Below are 16,705 nucleotides of genomic sequence, written 5' to 3'. Positions count from 1 at the left end.
TCGTGCCGTTCGGTCGTACGTCGTCCTACGTCCTCCGACGCCTCCGTCGTTTCGGTCCGGCCTTCCGGTACCCGTCCTCCGTTTCCCTTCCGTTTCGTCCTCCTCCCTCCTCCCTCCTCTCCCTCCTCTCTCTCTCTCCCTCTGTCGCCCTCTCCATCCACGCCGCCACCACCACCATCCGTTGATCGCACCTCGACCCCCCGAACCGCCTAGCCGATATGGCGCCGTCCTCCAGCGAGGCAGGGCCCTCGTCGTCCCGGGGCAAACACAGGGGCGGCTCTTCCTCGCACAACCACGTCCGCCCTCTGCCCATCCCGGACGTCGCCCTCTTCAGCATCGAATACCCGGGCATCCTCTCGACCGCCTCTCCGACGCAGCAGCAGCATGGCGCCTCTTCCGACGTCGACCATCAACTCAGCTCCCTCGACAAGGCGCTCGCCACGCTTCACGCCTCGTCGCCCCTCCCGCCCGTCACCAGCACGCCCCACGCCGCACTCGGCTCCCTTTCACAGATCGCAAATGGCTCCCAAGATCACGTCGAGTGCCGCCTCGGCCAATATCCGACCTCCTCGGACCCTCGCACGCACACCCAAGCCGACGCCGTCCAGATCTACCGCAGTCCGCTCCTCGGTGCGGCCGTCGACACCGGCAACATTGTCATCTGCATCACGAAGCGCACTTGGCGCAAGAAGAAAAAGAGGCAGAGGACCAGCGAGGCAGCCGGTGCTCAGGACGACGAGCGGCAGCAGCAGCAGCAGCAGCAGCAGCAGCAGCATCGCTCCGACCACGATTCCAATGCCATGGACATCGACCCGGCGCTGTTGGAAGGTCAGGCTGCGCAGGAACAGACTGCAGCCACAGCAGGAGCACCAGCGGCGGACGCAGAGACAACAAGAGGTACCGCCACCGTGCCGGACGAAGACCGATACACTGGCGAGGTGCGGCGCGAGTACAAGGTCGAGGTCGTCGGCGTCTCCACAAAGACGGTGCGCTTCCGCTCCATGGCCGACTTTGCCTATCGCCCCGACCTCGGCCCTCCGTCTCGTGCCAATCCCGCATCGTCGTCGCCATCCACCTCGCCAGCGCCGTCGTCGTCATCGCAGCTGCCGCCGGCCGGTGCCGCCAGCAACCCGTCTTCGGCTTCGCCGGCACCGCAGCCCTCGCTCGTGCAGTGCCACGGCGATCCCATCGTCGAGCTGCACGCGGCGCTGGCCACCATGGACCTGGCCAAGCTGCGCAGCTTCGAGATGCCAGAGCAGCTGCAGGACTACACCAGGGTCGACGCCGCCGGCCGCGAACGCTCCAACCTGCGCATGCTCCCACCGGCGTCGTTTGTCCGCCCGACGATACCCTTCCACTACAACTTCCAGCAGCACAACAAGGCCGAGCTCCGCATGGTGCCGCGGCCGCGCCACCGGGCCCAGGTGCTGGACCCGGCGCGCACGCTGACCACGTCCAAGTCGGACGCCGACCAGATCCAGCGCGTCGTCAACCGGATCCGCCTCTTCAACATCGCGCCGCGCGCCTACCGCCTCGGCAAGGACAAGGCCGTGCCGCAGGGTCCCACCGAAGAGGTCAAGGCCATCGAGCGGCGCGTGTCGCCCGACGCCCTCAAGCGCTTCCGCGCGCTGCTGGCGCAGCGGCCCATCTGGTCGCGCATCGCCTTCACCAACCAGCTCGAGGAAAAGGACCGCTACGAGATCCAGGGCGCCAACGGCAAAGTCTACTTTGCGCTCATCAGCTACTCGATGTCCGGCGGGCCGTGGAGGGACACGCTGGTGCGCTTCGGGTACGACGTCACCAAGCACCCCGAGTCGCGCTTCTACCAGCGCCTTTTCCAGCGCGGGCGCAGGCGGTGGGGTGCGGCTGCGGCCCAGAACGCCGCCAACGCTGATGGCGATGGTGATGGCGATGGCGATGGCGATGAAGGCGGCGATGGCGAGGACGGCGAAGATGACCGCGGCGACAGCGCCGAACGAGTCGGCGACGCGGATGGCGACGATCACGACCGGGAGGGCAGCGGCGAAGTGTCTCCAGACGCAGCCGTCGCCACCTCGCCTGCGCCTCAACCCTCGTCGGACGCTGCCGCTACCGCTGCCGGCGCTGATGCTGCTGCTGCTGCTGCTGCGGCGGCGGCGGCGGCGGCGGAGGCCTCGACGACCTACCACATCTTCAACGGGGTGAGCCTGCAGCGGGAATTTGGCAACTTCCAGCTGTGCGACATCACCGACCCGGTGGCGTTGCCGTACATCCAGCGGACCGAGCCCATGTCGCTATCGTCGATCGACGGCGATGGCGACGTCGACGTCGACGAGGGGGACGGAGAACGAGGGGCAGGACGTGGTGGTGTCAGGAAGGAGGTGGCTTGGTTGAGGGACGAGTGCGATGACGATACGGGGTGGTATACCCGCGAGGCGTGGGATCTGATCCGATCCGTGGTCAATGCGCGCTATGGACGGTTGAGGGAGAAGGGCGTCGTGTGTACCGAGGAGGAGGTGCGGCAGGTCGTCAGGAGGTGGAGGGATAGGTGGTCCGAGGACGAGCGCGAGCGCGAGCGCGACGGCCTCGTCGGCGTCGATGGTGATGGTGATGGGGAGACCCAGATGGAGCCCCAGGAGCAGGAGCAGGAACAGGGCGACGACGACGACATGAGAGAGGCAGATTTGGACCCGGCCCTGCGATCGTAGTGCGCAGAACCGAACCGCCTCTGCTCCATCCCATCATCCGAACAACGGCGACATGCCCCTCTTCTTCCCTCGCCTGCTCCATCGACTCATCGGCGTGGGTGCGTCTGTGCGTGCAAGCGAGGAGAAGGTCGCAACGCAGAGCAAGGGGGACGGGGCATCGGGAGTGTGGTATGTATTGGCGAGCGTGTGTGGAAAAGTCAGACAGTGAGTGGACAGGCGATGGAGGATGAGGATGAGAGGAAAGAAGAAGAAAAGAGAGCGTCGTCCTTTCGAGATCCCACAGAGGTTGCGGCGTTAAAAGAGAGGAGGAGATGGTGGCGTTGAAGACGAAAGAGGGTGGGAGGGAGCAGGGCGGACGAGGACATGGGTGGCCCTCGCTCGCTCGTCAAGCTGCCCGCTCGTGTGGCTTCGCGAGGCCTCTTGGTCTACTCGTCCTTCTTCTCGTCGGCAGCCTCGTCCTTCTTCTCCTCGGTGGCGGCAGGGGCGTCCTGGGCCGGAGCGTCGGTCGACTTGGAGCCGGCGTTCTTGGTCTGCGCCTCCTCGAATGCCGTCTTGAAGGCTTGCGCGTCTGTGGGTGGTCAGAGGAAGCGCAAAGAGGAGAGGGTGTCAGAGACCGTTCTGAGACTGAGACGAGGCAGAAGCAAAGCAGCCCCGGCGACCCTGCGGACCTCGGCTCAGACTCACTCTCAGAGTTGGCGAATCGGATGGCGAGCGTCTCGGCGGTTGGCTCGCCGTCGGCGACGTCGGCGGCCACGTTGTACACCCAGGATCGGTCCGAGCCGACGTTTGGCGAGAGCTTCATGTCGGAGGTGACTGCGTGAGACGGGCAGAGGCGCAGGCGAACGAGGCAGCGGCCAGAGCAGAAGAGGGACGGCGGGGGTCAGCCAGACCGCCAGTATGGCATCGTGTATGCGCGGCATTGCAGCGGCGGGTCGTCGGCGAACTCACCGTAGTGGTTGGCGCAGACCTTGAGGGTCTTGTCTCTCCTCATGACGAGGCGGACCTTGTTGGTCTCCTTGTGCTCGAGCAGGCGGACGTCGCCGGTGCCGCGCTCCTTCCACTCCTTGGCCTCCTTGTCGAATCGGAACAGCTTGGCGCGCCTGGCGTCGGTCGGAGGGGGAGGTCAGGGTCGGGCGAGGGGTGTGAAACGAGTAGACGTCGTGCTGGTGTCAGCGTCATGCTTCTGTTGCAGTGTGGCGCCACCGCCGGCAAAGGAGGCCGATGCTCACATCTTGAAGAGGACCGACTCGTCCTCCTCGTGCGTCTTGACCTCTACTTGCTGCTCGAGCTTGATGACGGGCTCAAACTGGGGGTCGTTCTCGGCCTCGGCCTCGGCGGTCGGCTCCGTGGCGGTCTTCGAGGCGGGACGAGGTGAGGCGAGGCGAGGCAGGCGTGGTGCAGGGCGGCGAGGTCAAGGTCAGCATGGGGTCGAGCTGGCGGCCCCGGGTGGAGGAATGGCCTGGCCGGTGGGCCGGCATACAGATGGCGCCAGCGGCCTGCCCGAGCACAGGTCGCTGGCATGGCGCAGTCCAGTCACTCACAGCATCGACGGTGGGCTTGGTTGCTTCAGTATCGGCCATTTTGCTGTTGGACGGGGGCGGGCAGGGCGGGGCAGCAGGCAGGCAGAAGGGGTAGGGGACGAAGGGTCAGCGGGCGGGGTCCTGGGGCTGCCGGAGGCGAGCAGCAGCGCAGCGGCCATGCTCCAACGGTGCGCATTGCAGCTGGTCCTTTGATGCTCACACGAAGGTCAGATGGGTGGTGTTGGCGGTGGTGGTGGTGGTGGCGATGGCGAAGGGGTGGTGGTGATGGTGGTGGGGGTATGCGTCGGGATCGGGGTCAAGGTCGGGGCGTCAGGAAAGAGAAAGCAAGGCACAAGCAGGCGGCCGTTGCGCTCCCTCTCTGCCGTCGTCAAGCCAACCACCCGAGGCCAGGCCAGGCCAGGCCAGGCCAGGCTGGCAGGCCAGCGTCCTCACAAGCTCAGCTCTGGCTGGCCGCGTAGCCGTGCCCTGCCCTGCCTAGGTCGCCTGAGGCTGGGGAGGTCTGGCCAGGCAGAAAATTCCAAAAAGTTTGTATTGCGTACCGTGGAAGCCGCACGCAGCCAGGCGGCAAATTCAAAGGTGTTGGTTGGCCTGAGGCCTGGGCCAGGTCAGGCAGGCAGGCGAGCAACACTTTTTCGGGCGCGAAGAAATCGACGCCGGCCCGCCCACAGCAGCAGCGGGGGGTGGGCAGGGCCTTTCAAATTTCGAAGGCCAGCCCGTGATCGTTGGCACTGGGGCCAGACAGCTCGGTTCCGAGGATGCGGGGTCCACCCTTTCGACGCCGCTGGCTGGCTCGCTCGCTGGCACTCCGGCGGACGGACCTCGCTCGCCGTCTTCGGGCAGCTGCTCGACGCTTGCCCTGGCCACCATCACCGCACCGCTGCCATCCATCTTCGCCGTCGAGCCACCGCCTTTCTGCTCGCTCCCTACCAGTCAGCTGGACTGCACTGCTGCCGTCTCCGGCCTCTACGACCTCGCCCGCCTGACGACCCGCTCACGACCACTGCGCCAGCGCCAGCGGCAGCTCCAGCTCCAGCTCCAGCAAGGCTTCTTTGAAGCGCACCCCACGGTCCCGCCCGCTCCGCCCTTCACCATGCCCGCCGCCATGCGGACATCATCGCTCTGGCTTCTGCCGCTCGTCACGCTGCTGGTGACGCTGCTCGCGGCGCTGACGCCCGCTGCTTCGGCGCACATGATTGAGCTGCTGCCGCACTCCAAGGAGTGCTTCTTCGAGGACCTCCACCACGGCGACCAGATGACGCTCACCTACCAGGTCGGCGGCGGCGGCCACCTCGACATCGACGTCATCCTCACCGATCCCAAGCTGCGCGCCCTGTTCGAGCAGAAGCGCAAGGACACCGGCACCTACAGCTTCACCGCATCCGAGGACGGAAGGTACACGTACTGCTTCAGCAACGAGTTTAGCACCGTCAGCGACAAGACTGTCAGCTTCAACGTACACGGCATCATCTACGTCGCAGACGAGGGCGACATGCTCCCCATCGAGCGCGAGATCCGCGACCTCGCCGCCGGGCTCCAGGCCGTCAAGGACGAGCAGGAGTACCTCGTCATCCGCGAGCGCGTCCACCGCAACAGTGAGTGCGCTGTGCGCGCGCATAGGCGCACCCCCCTCGACAGCTCCTCGACTCCATATTCACGTCTCCCTCCGTTCCCTTGCCACACCGTCGCCTCTGGCAGCGGCCGAGAGCACGAATTCCAGGGTCAAGTGGTGGTCAATCATCCAGGCCTTCATCTTGATCGGCGTCTGCGGCTGCCAGATCTACTTTGTCAAGAGGTGCGTGTGCCTGTCCGACGGCGGCGGCCTGGCGCTTGGCGGTGGTGCTGGCGTGCCGCGCGTGCATGCTGACCCTCGAATCGTCGTCTCGTTTACCCCTGTCGTCCCTCTACAGGCATTTCGAGGTCCGGAGGGTGGTCTGAGCTCCGTAACCTGGCTGGGCGAGGCCGAGGCCAAGGCCAAGGGCCGCCGTCGACGAGAAGCCCTGGTCACTGCGCGGGCCTGGCGCACAGCCCGCTGGAACGGATGGGACAATGCCATACCATCCCTGCCTGCTACCCTACCCAAGACCCGGGGGACGCACGAGACCTGAAAAGAGCTGCATGACGAAAAGTGTGTGAGGAAGGGAGCAAGAAGCGAAGAAGGGGTAGGTATTTATACAGCGCCGGGTGGGAGCGAGAAACGAGGTTGAAAGGGGGTAGGGGCCATCATGAAAGGTGAACGCGACGAGAGCAGCGGGCCGAAAGGGGGAACGAGAGGAGACAGAGAGAGGGAGAGAGAGGGCGACGGGGCCAGTGCGCCCGCGTCCGCCCGCTCACTCGTCGCTCTTCTTGCTCTTCTTGCTCTTCTTCTTGTCGGTCGCTGGCGTGCCGTCGACGTCGTCGGCGCTCCGCTTCTTGTCCTTCTTGCTCTTCTTGCTCGGCGTCTCTGGCAGGCCCTCGGCGGCGGCGGCGGCGGCTGCCTCGGCCTCCTTCCTCTGCTTCTTGAGCGCCTTGCGCTCCTCCTTGGTGAGCTCGGCGTCGCCGTCGGCGGCGGGCGTGGCCGGCTCCGACCCGGCGGCGAGCGACTTTCTCGCCTTCTTGGCCGCCTTCTTTTCCTCCTTTGTCATTTCCTTCTTGTCGTCCGATGCCGGCGTGGCGGGCGGCGCGAGCGCGGCGGCGCTGGCCATGTCCTTGACGCCGTTGCTCGTGCTGACGGCGACGGGCGCGTCGGCCGAGGCGTTGTAGCTGCGCCCCGCGTCGTCCATCTTGAAGGCCTTCTGCTTGTAGCCGCTGTCGCCCGCGGCGTGCCTCGCCCCGCGCATCCCGCTGACGCCGCCCTGCATCTCGAGCGCGCGCAGCCGCGACTCGAGCTTGGCCCGCGCCTCGAGGCCGATGCTCGGCGCTCCCTCCTCGGACTTGGTGTCGGCATCTGCGAGCGCATCGAGGCGGATCGAGAGCGCCGCCTTGGTCGCGACCATGCGCGCCATCTGAGGGCCAGGGAGAGGAGGGAAGTGGGGGGCCAAGGAGATTGCTCCTGGGTCAGCATGGGATCGACGGCAGCAGCACGAGTCTGCCGCGGGGCCGCGGGCATAGAGCGCGACGGGCGAGGACTCACCTTTCCCTTGAGCTTCTGCGACGCCTGTCCGACCAGGCTGGCGTGGTAGATGAGGCCGTACTTGGGCGTGTCGTGCTTGGTCTTGAGCGCGCGGAAGAGGGCCTTTTCGGCGCCGAGGATCTGGACGGTCGAGGCCGGGTGCTTGGCGAGGTTCATGAGGCTGCCGGCGTGGCTGATGAGGCGGGCGCCGACCAGGTCGCCGACGAGCGCCGTCAGGTTGGGCGCGATGGCGGCCATGCGGTTCTGGAGGTACTGGAACAGCTGGGCGCGGTACTGGGAGATGGAGATGACCTGGTCGCACAGGCTCCAGATGTGCTCGAGGTCGGTCTCGGAGATCTCAGTGCCCATCGAGATCTCGGCGGCGGCCTTGAGCGTCTCCTCAATCTCCTCGGGCAGCACCTCGCTAAAGTCGGTGGCCGACGCGTTGGTGCGGAAGCCCATGGCGCGGATGACCTTGGCATAGGCGAGGTTGTCGGTGATGATCTTGCCCATCTCGGGGAAGTGCCAGCCGTACCACTCCTTGACGCGCATGGCGTAGATGTTGATCTCCTTGTCGAGGTCGTCGAGCAGGCCGATGGCCTGGACGACCATGGTGTCGACCTTGTCCGGGCTGAACTTGAGCTTGTAGCGGCTGAGGCTGTGCGACAGGCCGAGGCTCATGGTGTTAAGGTCGCGCGGGTCGAGGGAGCCGTCGCTGCTCGACGACGACGAGAGGAGCGAAGCGAGGTTCTCGCGGATGCCGCGGTAGAGGTCGAGGAGCTCCGAGTCGTACGTGACCTGGATGCCCAGCTTCTTGGCAATCGTCGAGGCCAGCTTGGATTCGGCGACAATGAGGTTCTCCTTGGACTTGCCCTTGCCGTCGGCGGCGTCGACAATCTCCTCGGTGAGGAACTTTTTGAGGCTCTTGCTCATCTTGCCCTCGTTGAGCGCCGACACGTCCTCGACCGCCTCGGCGGTGCTGGTGAAGCGGTGGATGGCCGAGAGCTTGAGCAGGTTGTTGGCCGCCTCGGGCGTCGAGAAGCTCTTGTGCAGGTCGGGCGACTGCAGCTTGGCGCTGTCCGACAGGTTGAACAGGCAGAAGCCGACTGCAGTGACAGGGGCGCGGGCGGGGGCGGGAACGCAGGCGGCAAGAGCATCGGTCGGTCAGTCAGTCAGAGTGTGAGCCTGCCAGTCGGTCAGGAGCAGCGACGGCCGCCACCCGCTGGAGGCAGGGCCCGTCCCTGCCCGTGTGGAGAGAGAGCACGACACCTACCGGCTGTCTCGAAGAGAACCTTGACCATGGTGAAGACGTCAGACTAGTGTCGTCGTGCTTGGAGCGGGGTCGGGGTCGGGGTCGATATGGACGGCGCAGTCGAGGTGGCCGTGGGCGAAGGGAAGGCGTCGGTCGGCCGCAGCGATCTCTTCTGCCGTGGTCGATGGAGATGCTCGAGGGTCGGGGAGGGTGGGAGCGCCGGCGGTGCTGATACGAGCCTCGAAGAGAAGAGGGTAGGTTCCGGTCGATGCGGGCGCGAGTGGGTGGTGATCCGGCGATGGAGTTGGGTGACAAGGAGAGCCGGCGAGAAGGACTGACGATGGTGTGACCTCCAAAGTCGACGCCGCCCGCCCGCCCGTCCGCCCGCTCGCTCGCTCGCTCGCTCCTCGCCGCTGCTGCCTGCGTCCCAGCCTGGCTCCTTGCATCCGCCGCCCGCCAAACTCAAAAAAGCCGTTCCTTCTCACCTTCGCAGGCAGGCAGCCAGGCAGGCCAAGGCCCGCTCGCTCTCTTTCTCTGCCATCAAATTTTTGCCCGCCGAGGCCAGCCCGGTTGGCTCGACGCTTGGCCGGCCGGCCGCCCCTGCGGGAAAAAAGAAAAAATCTTGCTCGATCTCTGCCGGCGCCGGAACCGAGGCTGGTCCGATTGCACCTGGCTACCATGCAACGCGGTTCATATCTGCAAAATTTCGCCACATTGACATCGCCTCCGAATTAGTTTAGTGGCTATGACGGCACCTTGTCATTCTGCGCCTCCCTCTTCGCCGAGGGAGTGACCGGTGCAGACCCGGGTTCGATTCCCGGATTTGGAGTTTCTATTTTTTCTTTACGCAGGGATGGATGCTGCCTGCAGCGAGCCGGGACTTTTTTTCGCTTCCAATTTCGGCCTCTATTTTTATTTCCTCCTCGTTTGGACGCCGAGCGGTGGTCGATCGAATCCAGGACGATCATGGCTCGAAGGTGAGCGCGCGGTGACAGCGACGGCGGCAACGGCGATGCGAGTTTGCTGCAGAGCGGCGCATTGCCAGCCAGGCTAGGCAGCAAGCGACGAGCAAGCAAGGCGCCCCTGACGAGCAGGCGTGCCGTACGGACGTGACCCGGCGTGGTGGCCTGCTGGCGTGGCATGGCAGGCGGCTGCTCGGCGATTCGAGCGCACCAGGTTGTCGGGTCGCCTAAGCGAAAGAGAGAGCAGATCGCCCGACAGGCGGCGAGCCCAGCCAGCCAACCCAGCCAACAGGCAGGCTTTCGAATGCCGGACGAGGCTGACGTGCCTCGAAGATCATCGTCGTTGTCCTCGTCGCTCGTTGCTCGTTGCTGCCGCTGCCGCCGCCGCTGTCGACGTGGGCAGACTTGGGCCTCGAAGACGGCGATCCCCAGACCTGTCCCGGCCTGAGCGCCTGCCTGAGCGCGAGGGCAAGCTCAGCGTGCGCGTGCTGGGCGCGCCCCGTTTGATGGTCGAACAACCTCGACATTCCCATTGCCGCCGGAGCTGAGCTAGGTGTCCATCCTTTTGTCGTCGATCGGAGCATGTGCCAGGATGGGATTCGCCCGCTCACAGGGCAGGGGCTAGTCTGGGCTGCGCTGGTACTTCTGCTCGATGGGGCTGGCGGCTCGACGACGCCGGGACAGGTAGGGCCCGCCTCTGGTCGACGTCGATCGCTTTCCCCAAACATCGGGCCCGCTCTCCCCCCGGCAGCCTAGCCTGGCTCGTACGACCCGGCTGTGCGTCGATCAGGTGCAGATTGCCCTTGGCTGCTCGGGGCCCGTTGTGCGAGGCATCGCAGGGGCCATCATCGCTGAAGCGTCGTTGTCGCCAGAAGACGAGAAGGTGCTCTCCCGGTCGAGACGAGATGGCAGGCCTAGGGGCGTCGGGACGCACTTTTGATGCTGGCCCGGTGATGGCAGGCATGGGCCTGGCCGAGCCAGGTCAGCGGTGCGCGGTGCGCGAAGGCTGTACAGGCGCGTCGGCCAGGAGGGCCTAGGTGGCAGCACCTGGACAGCACCTGGACTGAGGCGGTCCTGCCACCTGCTGCCAGGCGCAAAAATGAGGCGTGAGGCCAGGAGATGGCCAGGCCTCACCTCACTTCGCCTGCCTCGCCTGGCGGGCCTGCCTGGCTCGCGCCCGATCGCATGGCCAGGCCCTCGCTCGCCCCGCCGCACTACTCTCTGCCTGCCCCGCCTGGCCGTCGTCACGGCCGGCGCCGCCTCGGCTTTCCACCACCTTCACTACCACCACCACCACCCCCGCTTCCACCACCCACCCACCTTGTCGCTGTCGTCGTCGCTGTCGTCGTTGTTTCGCCGCTTCCCACCTCCCCCTTAACCCCCCTTCCCTCCGCTCTTCTCCTGCACATTGCCCGCGGCGCTCGCTCTCTTTCTCACCTGTCTATTTCTTTGGGAATCGGGTTTTGGACCTCATCGCCTCCAGCTGCACGCAAAGGGTTGACACACACACACACACACACACACACACACACACACACACACGCGCACACACACAGCACGAAACGCCCCCTGCTCTCTCTTCGCCACCACAAATTCATCGACGTTCTCCTGCCTGCACACACGGGCCGGGTCGACCGAGCTCGTCCAGATTCGCCTGGAAGTCACCGCGGGCCTGTCTCTGCCTCGACATCTCTGGCCTACTTGGCGCCCGAGACGCGTTCACAAGCCTCGTCTCTCCGCCAGCCTTGCCCCGTCTACACTCTCACCTCTCCATACCGCACCGGTCGCGCCTCGAGCGAGCTGCCAGGCGTGCCGATTATCTCGGATCTCCGTCACCTTTCGACCACCACCGCATCGACCTGGCCATCAGGCTGCCTTGGCCACCCGGCACGCTTCGTCCGCTTCGCCCTCGGCTCCTTTCTGCGCGATTCTGGCTGTCTAGTCTGCCCTGCCTCTCGACCCCTCCGACAGCACAATTGGCAAGGACGTTTCGTGGACCCGCTGCCACCACTAGCCTTGTCCAACCCCTTGGCCTAACTCTCGCGAAGGGCTCGTTCCCTGCACGTACGAGCCACCCTGCCCATCCTCCACTCTCTGGCTTGCTTCGAGCCGCCTCTGCAGCACGCGTTAGCCGACTCCAGCCTTGCGTGTCCACCCTTGCCGACCCATCTCGCTCGCGACCCACGCCGCAGACTCTGCCTCGGAAGATCTCACCAATCTCAAGGCCAGGAGATTCTGCGTCCCTCGCCAACTAGCGCAGGCCCGAGGACGAGCGAGACACGCTCTCTTCTTCCGATCCACCCCACCCGCCTTACCTTCGAAACGCAGGCCGGGGCCAAGGCTCGCTGCTCGCCACTAGCGAGGGTCCTGTCCTCGTGCCGCCGAGAGCTCCTTGTCTCGCGCGCGAGGTAACCGAATAGGCCAAGATGGGCTACGGGCCGCAGTCGGGCGGCAGCCCATTCTTTGCGGGCCCAGAGCAGCACGGCGGCGGTGCGTTCGGAGCGCCCCCGCACCGCGATTCGCCGTCGCTGCGTGCAGCTACCTCCCCCAGCTCCGCCTACCAACACACGAACCCGGCCTCGGGCAGCGTCAGCCCGCTCAACTTTGAGCAGTCCAACTCGCATGGCTCCGTGCACGGCGGCGGAAGCTACGAATACGACCGGCTGGCCAAAGGCGCACCTGGCTCTGGCTCTGGCTCCGGCAGCCTTGGCCCTCTACGGTCAAACAGCTCATCGACCAACGGCCCGGGCTCGCCCGCCAGCAACAGCATCCACAACGGTGTCGCCTCTTCGTTCACTGGCAGTTCCGCCTCGAGCTTCCTATCGTCGCCGGCCTCGAACAATGCCAGCGCAGCCGCTCCCCTGCACCTCGGCAACAGCAACGCCGCCGCCGTCGGCAACAAGGGATTCGCCTCGCTCGTTGGGTTGAGCCGATCGAGCAACAGCAGTGGCAGCCGAGCCGGCTCGTTTACTTCGATGGGCGGCCTCGCATCGGTTGTGGGCGCGGGCGGAGCTGGGCAGCCGAACAACGTGGTCGCATTCAGCGATCGGGTCAGGACTGCGAGCGACCACTCGCGCCACAGCAGCAACGGGGGTCGCGGAGCGACGGCAGGGCAGGGTGGCGGCATCGGCTCAAGCGCCAATCAGCAGGCCGCATACGGCAGGCAATCGCAGTCGCCGCTTGGCTCGTCCGCGACGAGTTTCGGGCTGCCGCCGTCCTACGGCAGCCGGTCTCGGGACATGGAGGATCCCGTCGAGGCCGCCATCCACCTGGCTACCAACGGCGTGGGCGCAGTCAATCTCGGGCCTGGCGCAGCAACCGCCCGCTCGCCCTTGGGCCTAGCCTCGCCTCATTCCGGTCATCAGCATCAGCAGCAGCATCAGCAGCAGCAGCAGCAGCAGCACCGGAAGCCCGCTGCTCCGACCAGCATCAATCTGTCGGCCGCTTCGCCGGCCTCGAATATGAGCTCTGACTCGGCTCCGTCGTCTGGTCGACCGCAGTTTGCCCGGCACTCGCTGTCGGACGGGCCGGCCTCGGTCGACTCGGGCCATTCGCTCGACGGCGGACCGCATCTGCTGGCGCCAGACTCGCGACAGTCTTCGTTCCCGGGACAGCCGCAGTCACAGCCCCAGCACCAGAGCTCGCCATCGCCGTCGATGTACGGCTCCCAGCAGCAGCACGGCCACCATGCGCAGGCCCTTCCGGCGCCACCGCCGACGACAGGCCCGCTGTCAGCGTCGGATCCACGGACCCAGCTGTTGGTCTCGAACCTTCCCTACCGCGTGCGGTGGCAGGATCTCAAGGACCTGTTCCGCAAGGCAGGCACGGTGCTGCGGGCGGACGTATCGCTGAGTCCCGACAACCGTAGCCGCGGCTACGGCAGCGTGCTGATGGCCACCGAGGAGGACGCCGTCAAGGCGTCTGAGATGCTCGATGGCTTCACCTGGCAGGGGCGGACGCTCGAGGTGCGCATCGACCGCAGCGGCGCCCTCGTCGGTGTCGCCGGCAGTGCCGCCACCTTCAGCCAGCCCAACTCGGCCGTCGGCGTCATCTCGCCCTCGCCTCACCACGGCGGCTCGGCCTCTAGCAGCTTCCTCAACATCCCGCAGCAGCTGGGGTCCCATGGACTCAACAGCCCGGCGGGCACGCTCGCCTCGGGATCCTCGCCAGCCTTGTCGCCGGCCTCGTCCCTCACCGCCTCCCAGACCACGATCACGGGGGGCCGCAGCTCGAGCTTCTCGTCGCTCGGCGGCCCCGCCAGCAACGACGACCTCAGCGGCCTGTCCGACTTTGAGCGCGGCTTCATGCAGGGCCAGATGCGAAGCGCTGCCGTGTTGCAGCAGCAGGCGCAAGCGCAGCAGCAGCAGCCAAGCGGCGACCAGGGTGCAGCCCTCCGCCAGTTTGGCGGCGGCGCTGGCAACGGCGGATCTGGACATGGCCAGCGACCGCTGTCATCCTCGGTGCACGGCTCCGGCGCCGCCGATCCGGCTGCCTACGCGACCCAGGGCAACGGCGGCAGTGCTGCCTGGTCCGCGACGCCCGAAGCTGCCGCCGGCATCGGCTACAGTTCGAATCCCGGAGGCTCGTCGGTGCCCACCGGCATCCCCGGCGCCGCGGCGATGGCGCCCTGGCCGGCGGGGCCCGGCTCGATGGCCTCTGGCGGCGGCTACGGCGTCCAGGCGCAGCCGTTTGCGCAGGGCGTGCCCCCCGGCGTGGCGACGACGTCGTACGCCGGTCGCGTGCTCTTCGTCGGCAACCTGCCCTTCCACTGCCAGTGGCAGGACCTCAAGGACCTCTTCCGCGCCGCCGGCAACATCCAGCGCGCCGACGTCGCCATCGGGCCCGAGGGTCGCAGCCGCGGCTTCGGCACCGTCCTGTTTGCCACGCAGGAGGATGCGCAGAATGCGGTGCGCCTCTACCACGGCTTCGAGTACAGCGGGCGCACGCTCAAGGTGCACTTTGACCGCTTCGCCGCGCAGAACGGGCCGGCGGTCGGCACGCCGGGTGCGCCGTCGCAGTACACGGGTGCGTTTGCTGCCGCCCAGCCGCCGTCGCACGTGTCGCACAGCAGCCGCATGCAGGGCTACCCATCCCAGCCGCACTCGCACTCGCACTCGGGCGGCGCGATGCAGCATGGCCGTCAGCCCGGCCCGATGGCTCCGCTCGCCGCGAACGGTGGCGGTGGGGGGGCACCCGGCTATGGCTCGATGCAGACCCAGTCCTTCTCGGCGCTTGGATCTGGTGTTCCAGGTGCGGGCTTGGGCCAGCATGGCGGCCGGCAGCAGCAGCACCAGCAGCAGGCCATGGCCGGGTACGGGCAGGCGCAGAGGACAGGCGTGGGGCTTGGCGGACCCGCAGGCGGCGCAGGTGGCTACGATTCACGCCTGCAAGCAGCACAGACCCAACAGCAGCAGCAGCAGCAGCAGCAGCAGCAGCAGCCACAATACCAGGTGCAGCAGCGGCCGCAGCAGGCGTCCCAGCAACTTCACCACCTGCAGCAAGAGGACCCGCAGCAGTGGCGGCTTCAGCATCAGATCCAGCCCGCACCAGCAGCAGCGACAGCCTCCTTTCCAGCAGCAGCAGCAGCAGCAGCAGCAGCAGCAGCAGGCCGCTCAGGCGCAGCAACAGGCCTACGGTCAGGTCCAACAGGACCCCTCGCTGCCTTTTTGCAGTTCGGCCAGCCTCAGCAACAGTCGCAGCAGTCGCGACAGCAGCAGCAGTCGCACACGCGGTTCGACCACGCCGGCTTCGCAACGATGCGAGAGCAGGACGAGGCTGCGCGCGACCTGCTGCACCACGCCTCGTCCGCATCGCACGGCTCGTCACACTCGCACTCGCATTCCCTGTCGCTCAACGGCCCGCTGGGCAACCCGGCCGCCTTCCTGCCGTCGGACCTGATGTCGCCCGGTCTGACGTCGCCGTTGCCACCGGCACCAGCCGGCGCAGGCTCGATGGAAGGAAGCGGCGCGCACCCGGGCCGCATCCAGCTGCCGCCGCAAGGCTTCCACGGCATCGCCCCCGGCCAGATGAGCCCGATGCACGCGCGGATGAGTGTGCCCATGACGCCCGGCATGCCCGGCTTCACCTTCCAGGCCATCCCCGAGACGCCACCGCTGTACCCGCAGTTCCTCAGCCCGGGCCTGGGACCCTTTAGTCCGCCGCTGGGCACGCCCCACGCCGCTCCGCCGCCCCCTGCTCCTGTTGCTGCCGGCAACAACAGCGTCGCCCCGGGCGGACCGGCCCAGGCACAAGGCTTCAACGGGTCCATGGGCCTGGCAGACTACAACCCCATGTTTCCCATGCACGGCGCCGGCATGCAGCTTCCGGCCGCGCAGGCCAGCCTGCCGCACGACCACCTGCAGCACCAACACCAGCAGCACCAGCAGCAGCAGCAGCTGCAACACCAGCAGCAGCAGCTACACCAGCAGCAGCAGCAGCAGCAGCTCCAGCAGCAGCCGCCGACGCCGCACTGGTCGCAGGATTACAGCACCCATCGACGGCCGTCGGACCGCCAGCCGATCGGCCCTCTGCGTTCGCGCGTCGACGCCGGCGGGTCCGACTCGATCAGCCACGTCCCGGACCAGGCCACACGTGCCGACATTGCCCGCACGCCAGGAGCCGGCCCGCGTCGACTGCCCCCTGCCGCCGCTAGCGGGACCGGAGACCGATCCGAGGGAGACTTTGGCGGCCTTCGCCGTGCCTCGGACGCGACGCCGGGCACCGTCACGCCGCCTGCCGCCGACGGCTACCCCTTCCCATTCGTCTCGGGCAGCGGTCCTTCGTCTGCGCTGCTGGCTCGACGCGCCTCGACCAACTCGCCGGCCGGCAGCCCCATGCCAGGCGGCCCCGGCGAGCGGCGCGAGAGCGACCATGCCCAGGAGGCTGCGGGCATGGGCAGCCTGTCCGCCCACGATGCGCTCGCCTCGGCCAGCGCCGAGGAGCTCGCCAAGACGATCGCGCGCCTCAGCGTCAAGGGCGCCGCGCTGGCAAAGGACCCCAACGCCAAGCGCAGCCTCAGCATGACGGCCGAGCGCAGCGCTGCCGCCAACGCCATGGCGCGCCTGCGCGAAAAGGCGGGCACTCCAACGCTCCAGGCCGCCGGCGACGCGCCCGGTGTGCGATCCGGGGCCACGACCGCTGACGGTGGCGTGGCTGCTCGCTCCAGCCTGGGAGCT

General features: G+C 67.0%; 5 protein-coding genes across 5 annotated transcripts in view; 3 read left to right on the top strand and 2 right to left on the bottom strand.

Moving 5' to 3' along the window:
• Positions 1-218: 218 nt before the first annotated feature.
• Positions 219-2,687, top strand: PFL1_05830 (uncharacterized protein; the record flags this gene model as incomplete). Its single annotated transcript, XM_007883368.1, has 1 exon — positions 219-2,687. One exon carries the CDS (start codon positions 219-221, stop codon positions 2,685-2,687), a length of 2,469 nt encoding a protein of 822 aa, XP_007881559.1.
• Positions 2,688-3,112: 425 nt separating this feature from the next.
• PFL1_05829 (uncharacterized protein) lies at positions 3,113-4,267 on the bottom strand (the record flags this gene model as incomplete). The annotated part of the gene is made up of 5 exons (XM_007883367.1): positions 3,113-3,255; positions 3,372-3,500; positions 3,636-3,787; positions 3,917-4,041; positions 4,229-4,267. 5 exons carry the CDS (start codon positions 4,265-4,267, stop codon positions 3,113-3,115), a joined length of 588 nt encoding a protein of 195 aa, XP_007881558.1.
• A 1,063-nt stretch (positions 4,268-5,330) lies between these two features.
• Positions 5,331-6,163, top strand: PFL1_05828 (uncharacterized protein; the record flags this gene model as incomplete). The annotated part of the gene is made up of 3 exons (XM_007883366.1): positions 5,331-5,820; positions 5,924-6,020; positions 6,136-6,163. 3 exons carry the CDS (start codon positions 5,331-5,333, stop codon positions 6,161-6,163), a joined length of 615 nt encoding a protein of 204 aa, XP_007881557.1.
• A 392-nt stretch (positions 6,164-6,555) lies between these two features.
• On the bottom strand, positions 6,556-8,617 carry PFL1_05827 (uncharacterized protein; the record flags this gene model as incomplete). Its single annotated transcript, XM_007883365.1, has 3 exons — positions 6,556-7,209; positions 7,338-8,422; positions 8,590-8,617. The coding sequence occupies 3 exons, from the start codon at positions 8,615-8,617 to the stop codon at positions 6,556-6,558; spliced, it is 1,767 nt and encodes a 588-aa protein (XP_007881556.1).
• Positions 8,618-11,956: 3,339 nt separating this feature from the next.
• PFL1_05826 (uncharacterized protein) overlaps positions 11,957-16,705 on the top strand; it is a gene marked incomplete at both ends in the record, with an annotated part of 5,476 nt that continues 727 nt past the window's right edge. Inside the window, one exon of the mRNA XM_007883364.1 lies at positions 11,957-16,645. Within this exon, the coding sequence (XP_007881555.1) occupies positions 11,957-16,645 (4,689 nt within the window). The remainder of the gene's footprint in view (positions 16,646-16,705) is intronic.

This window comes from Pseudozyma flocculosa (genome assembly GCF_000417875.1).
Source record: "Pseudozyma flocculosa PF-1 unplaced genomic scaffold scaffold00022, whole genome shotgun sequence".
Taxonomy (NCBI): domain Eukaryota; kingdom Fungi; phylum Basidiomycota; class Ustilaginomycetes; order Ustilaginales; family Ustilaginaceae; genus Pseudozyma; species Pseudozyma flocculosa.
This window is presented reverse-complemented; position numbering and strand designations above follow the sequence as displayed.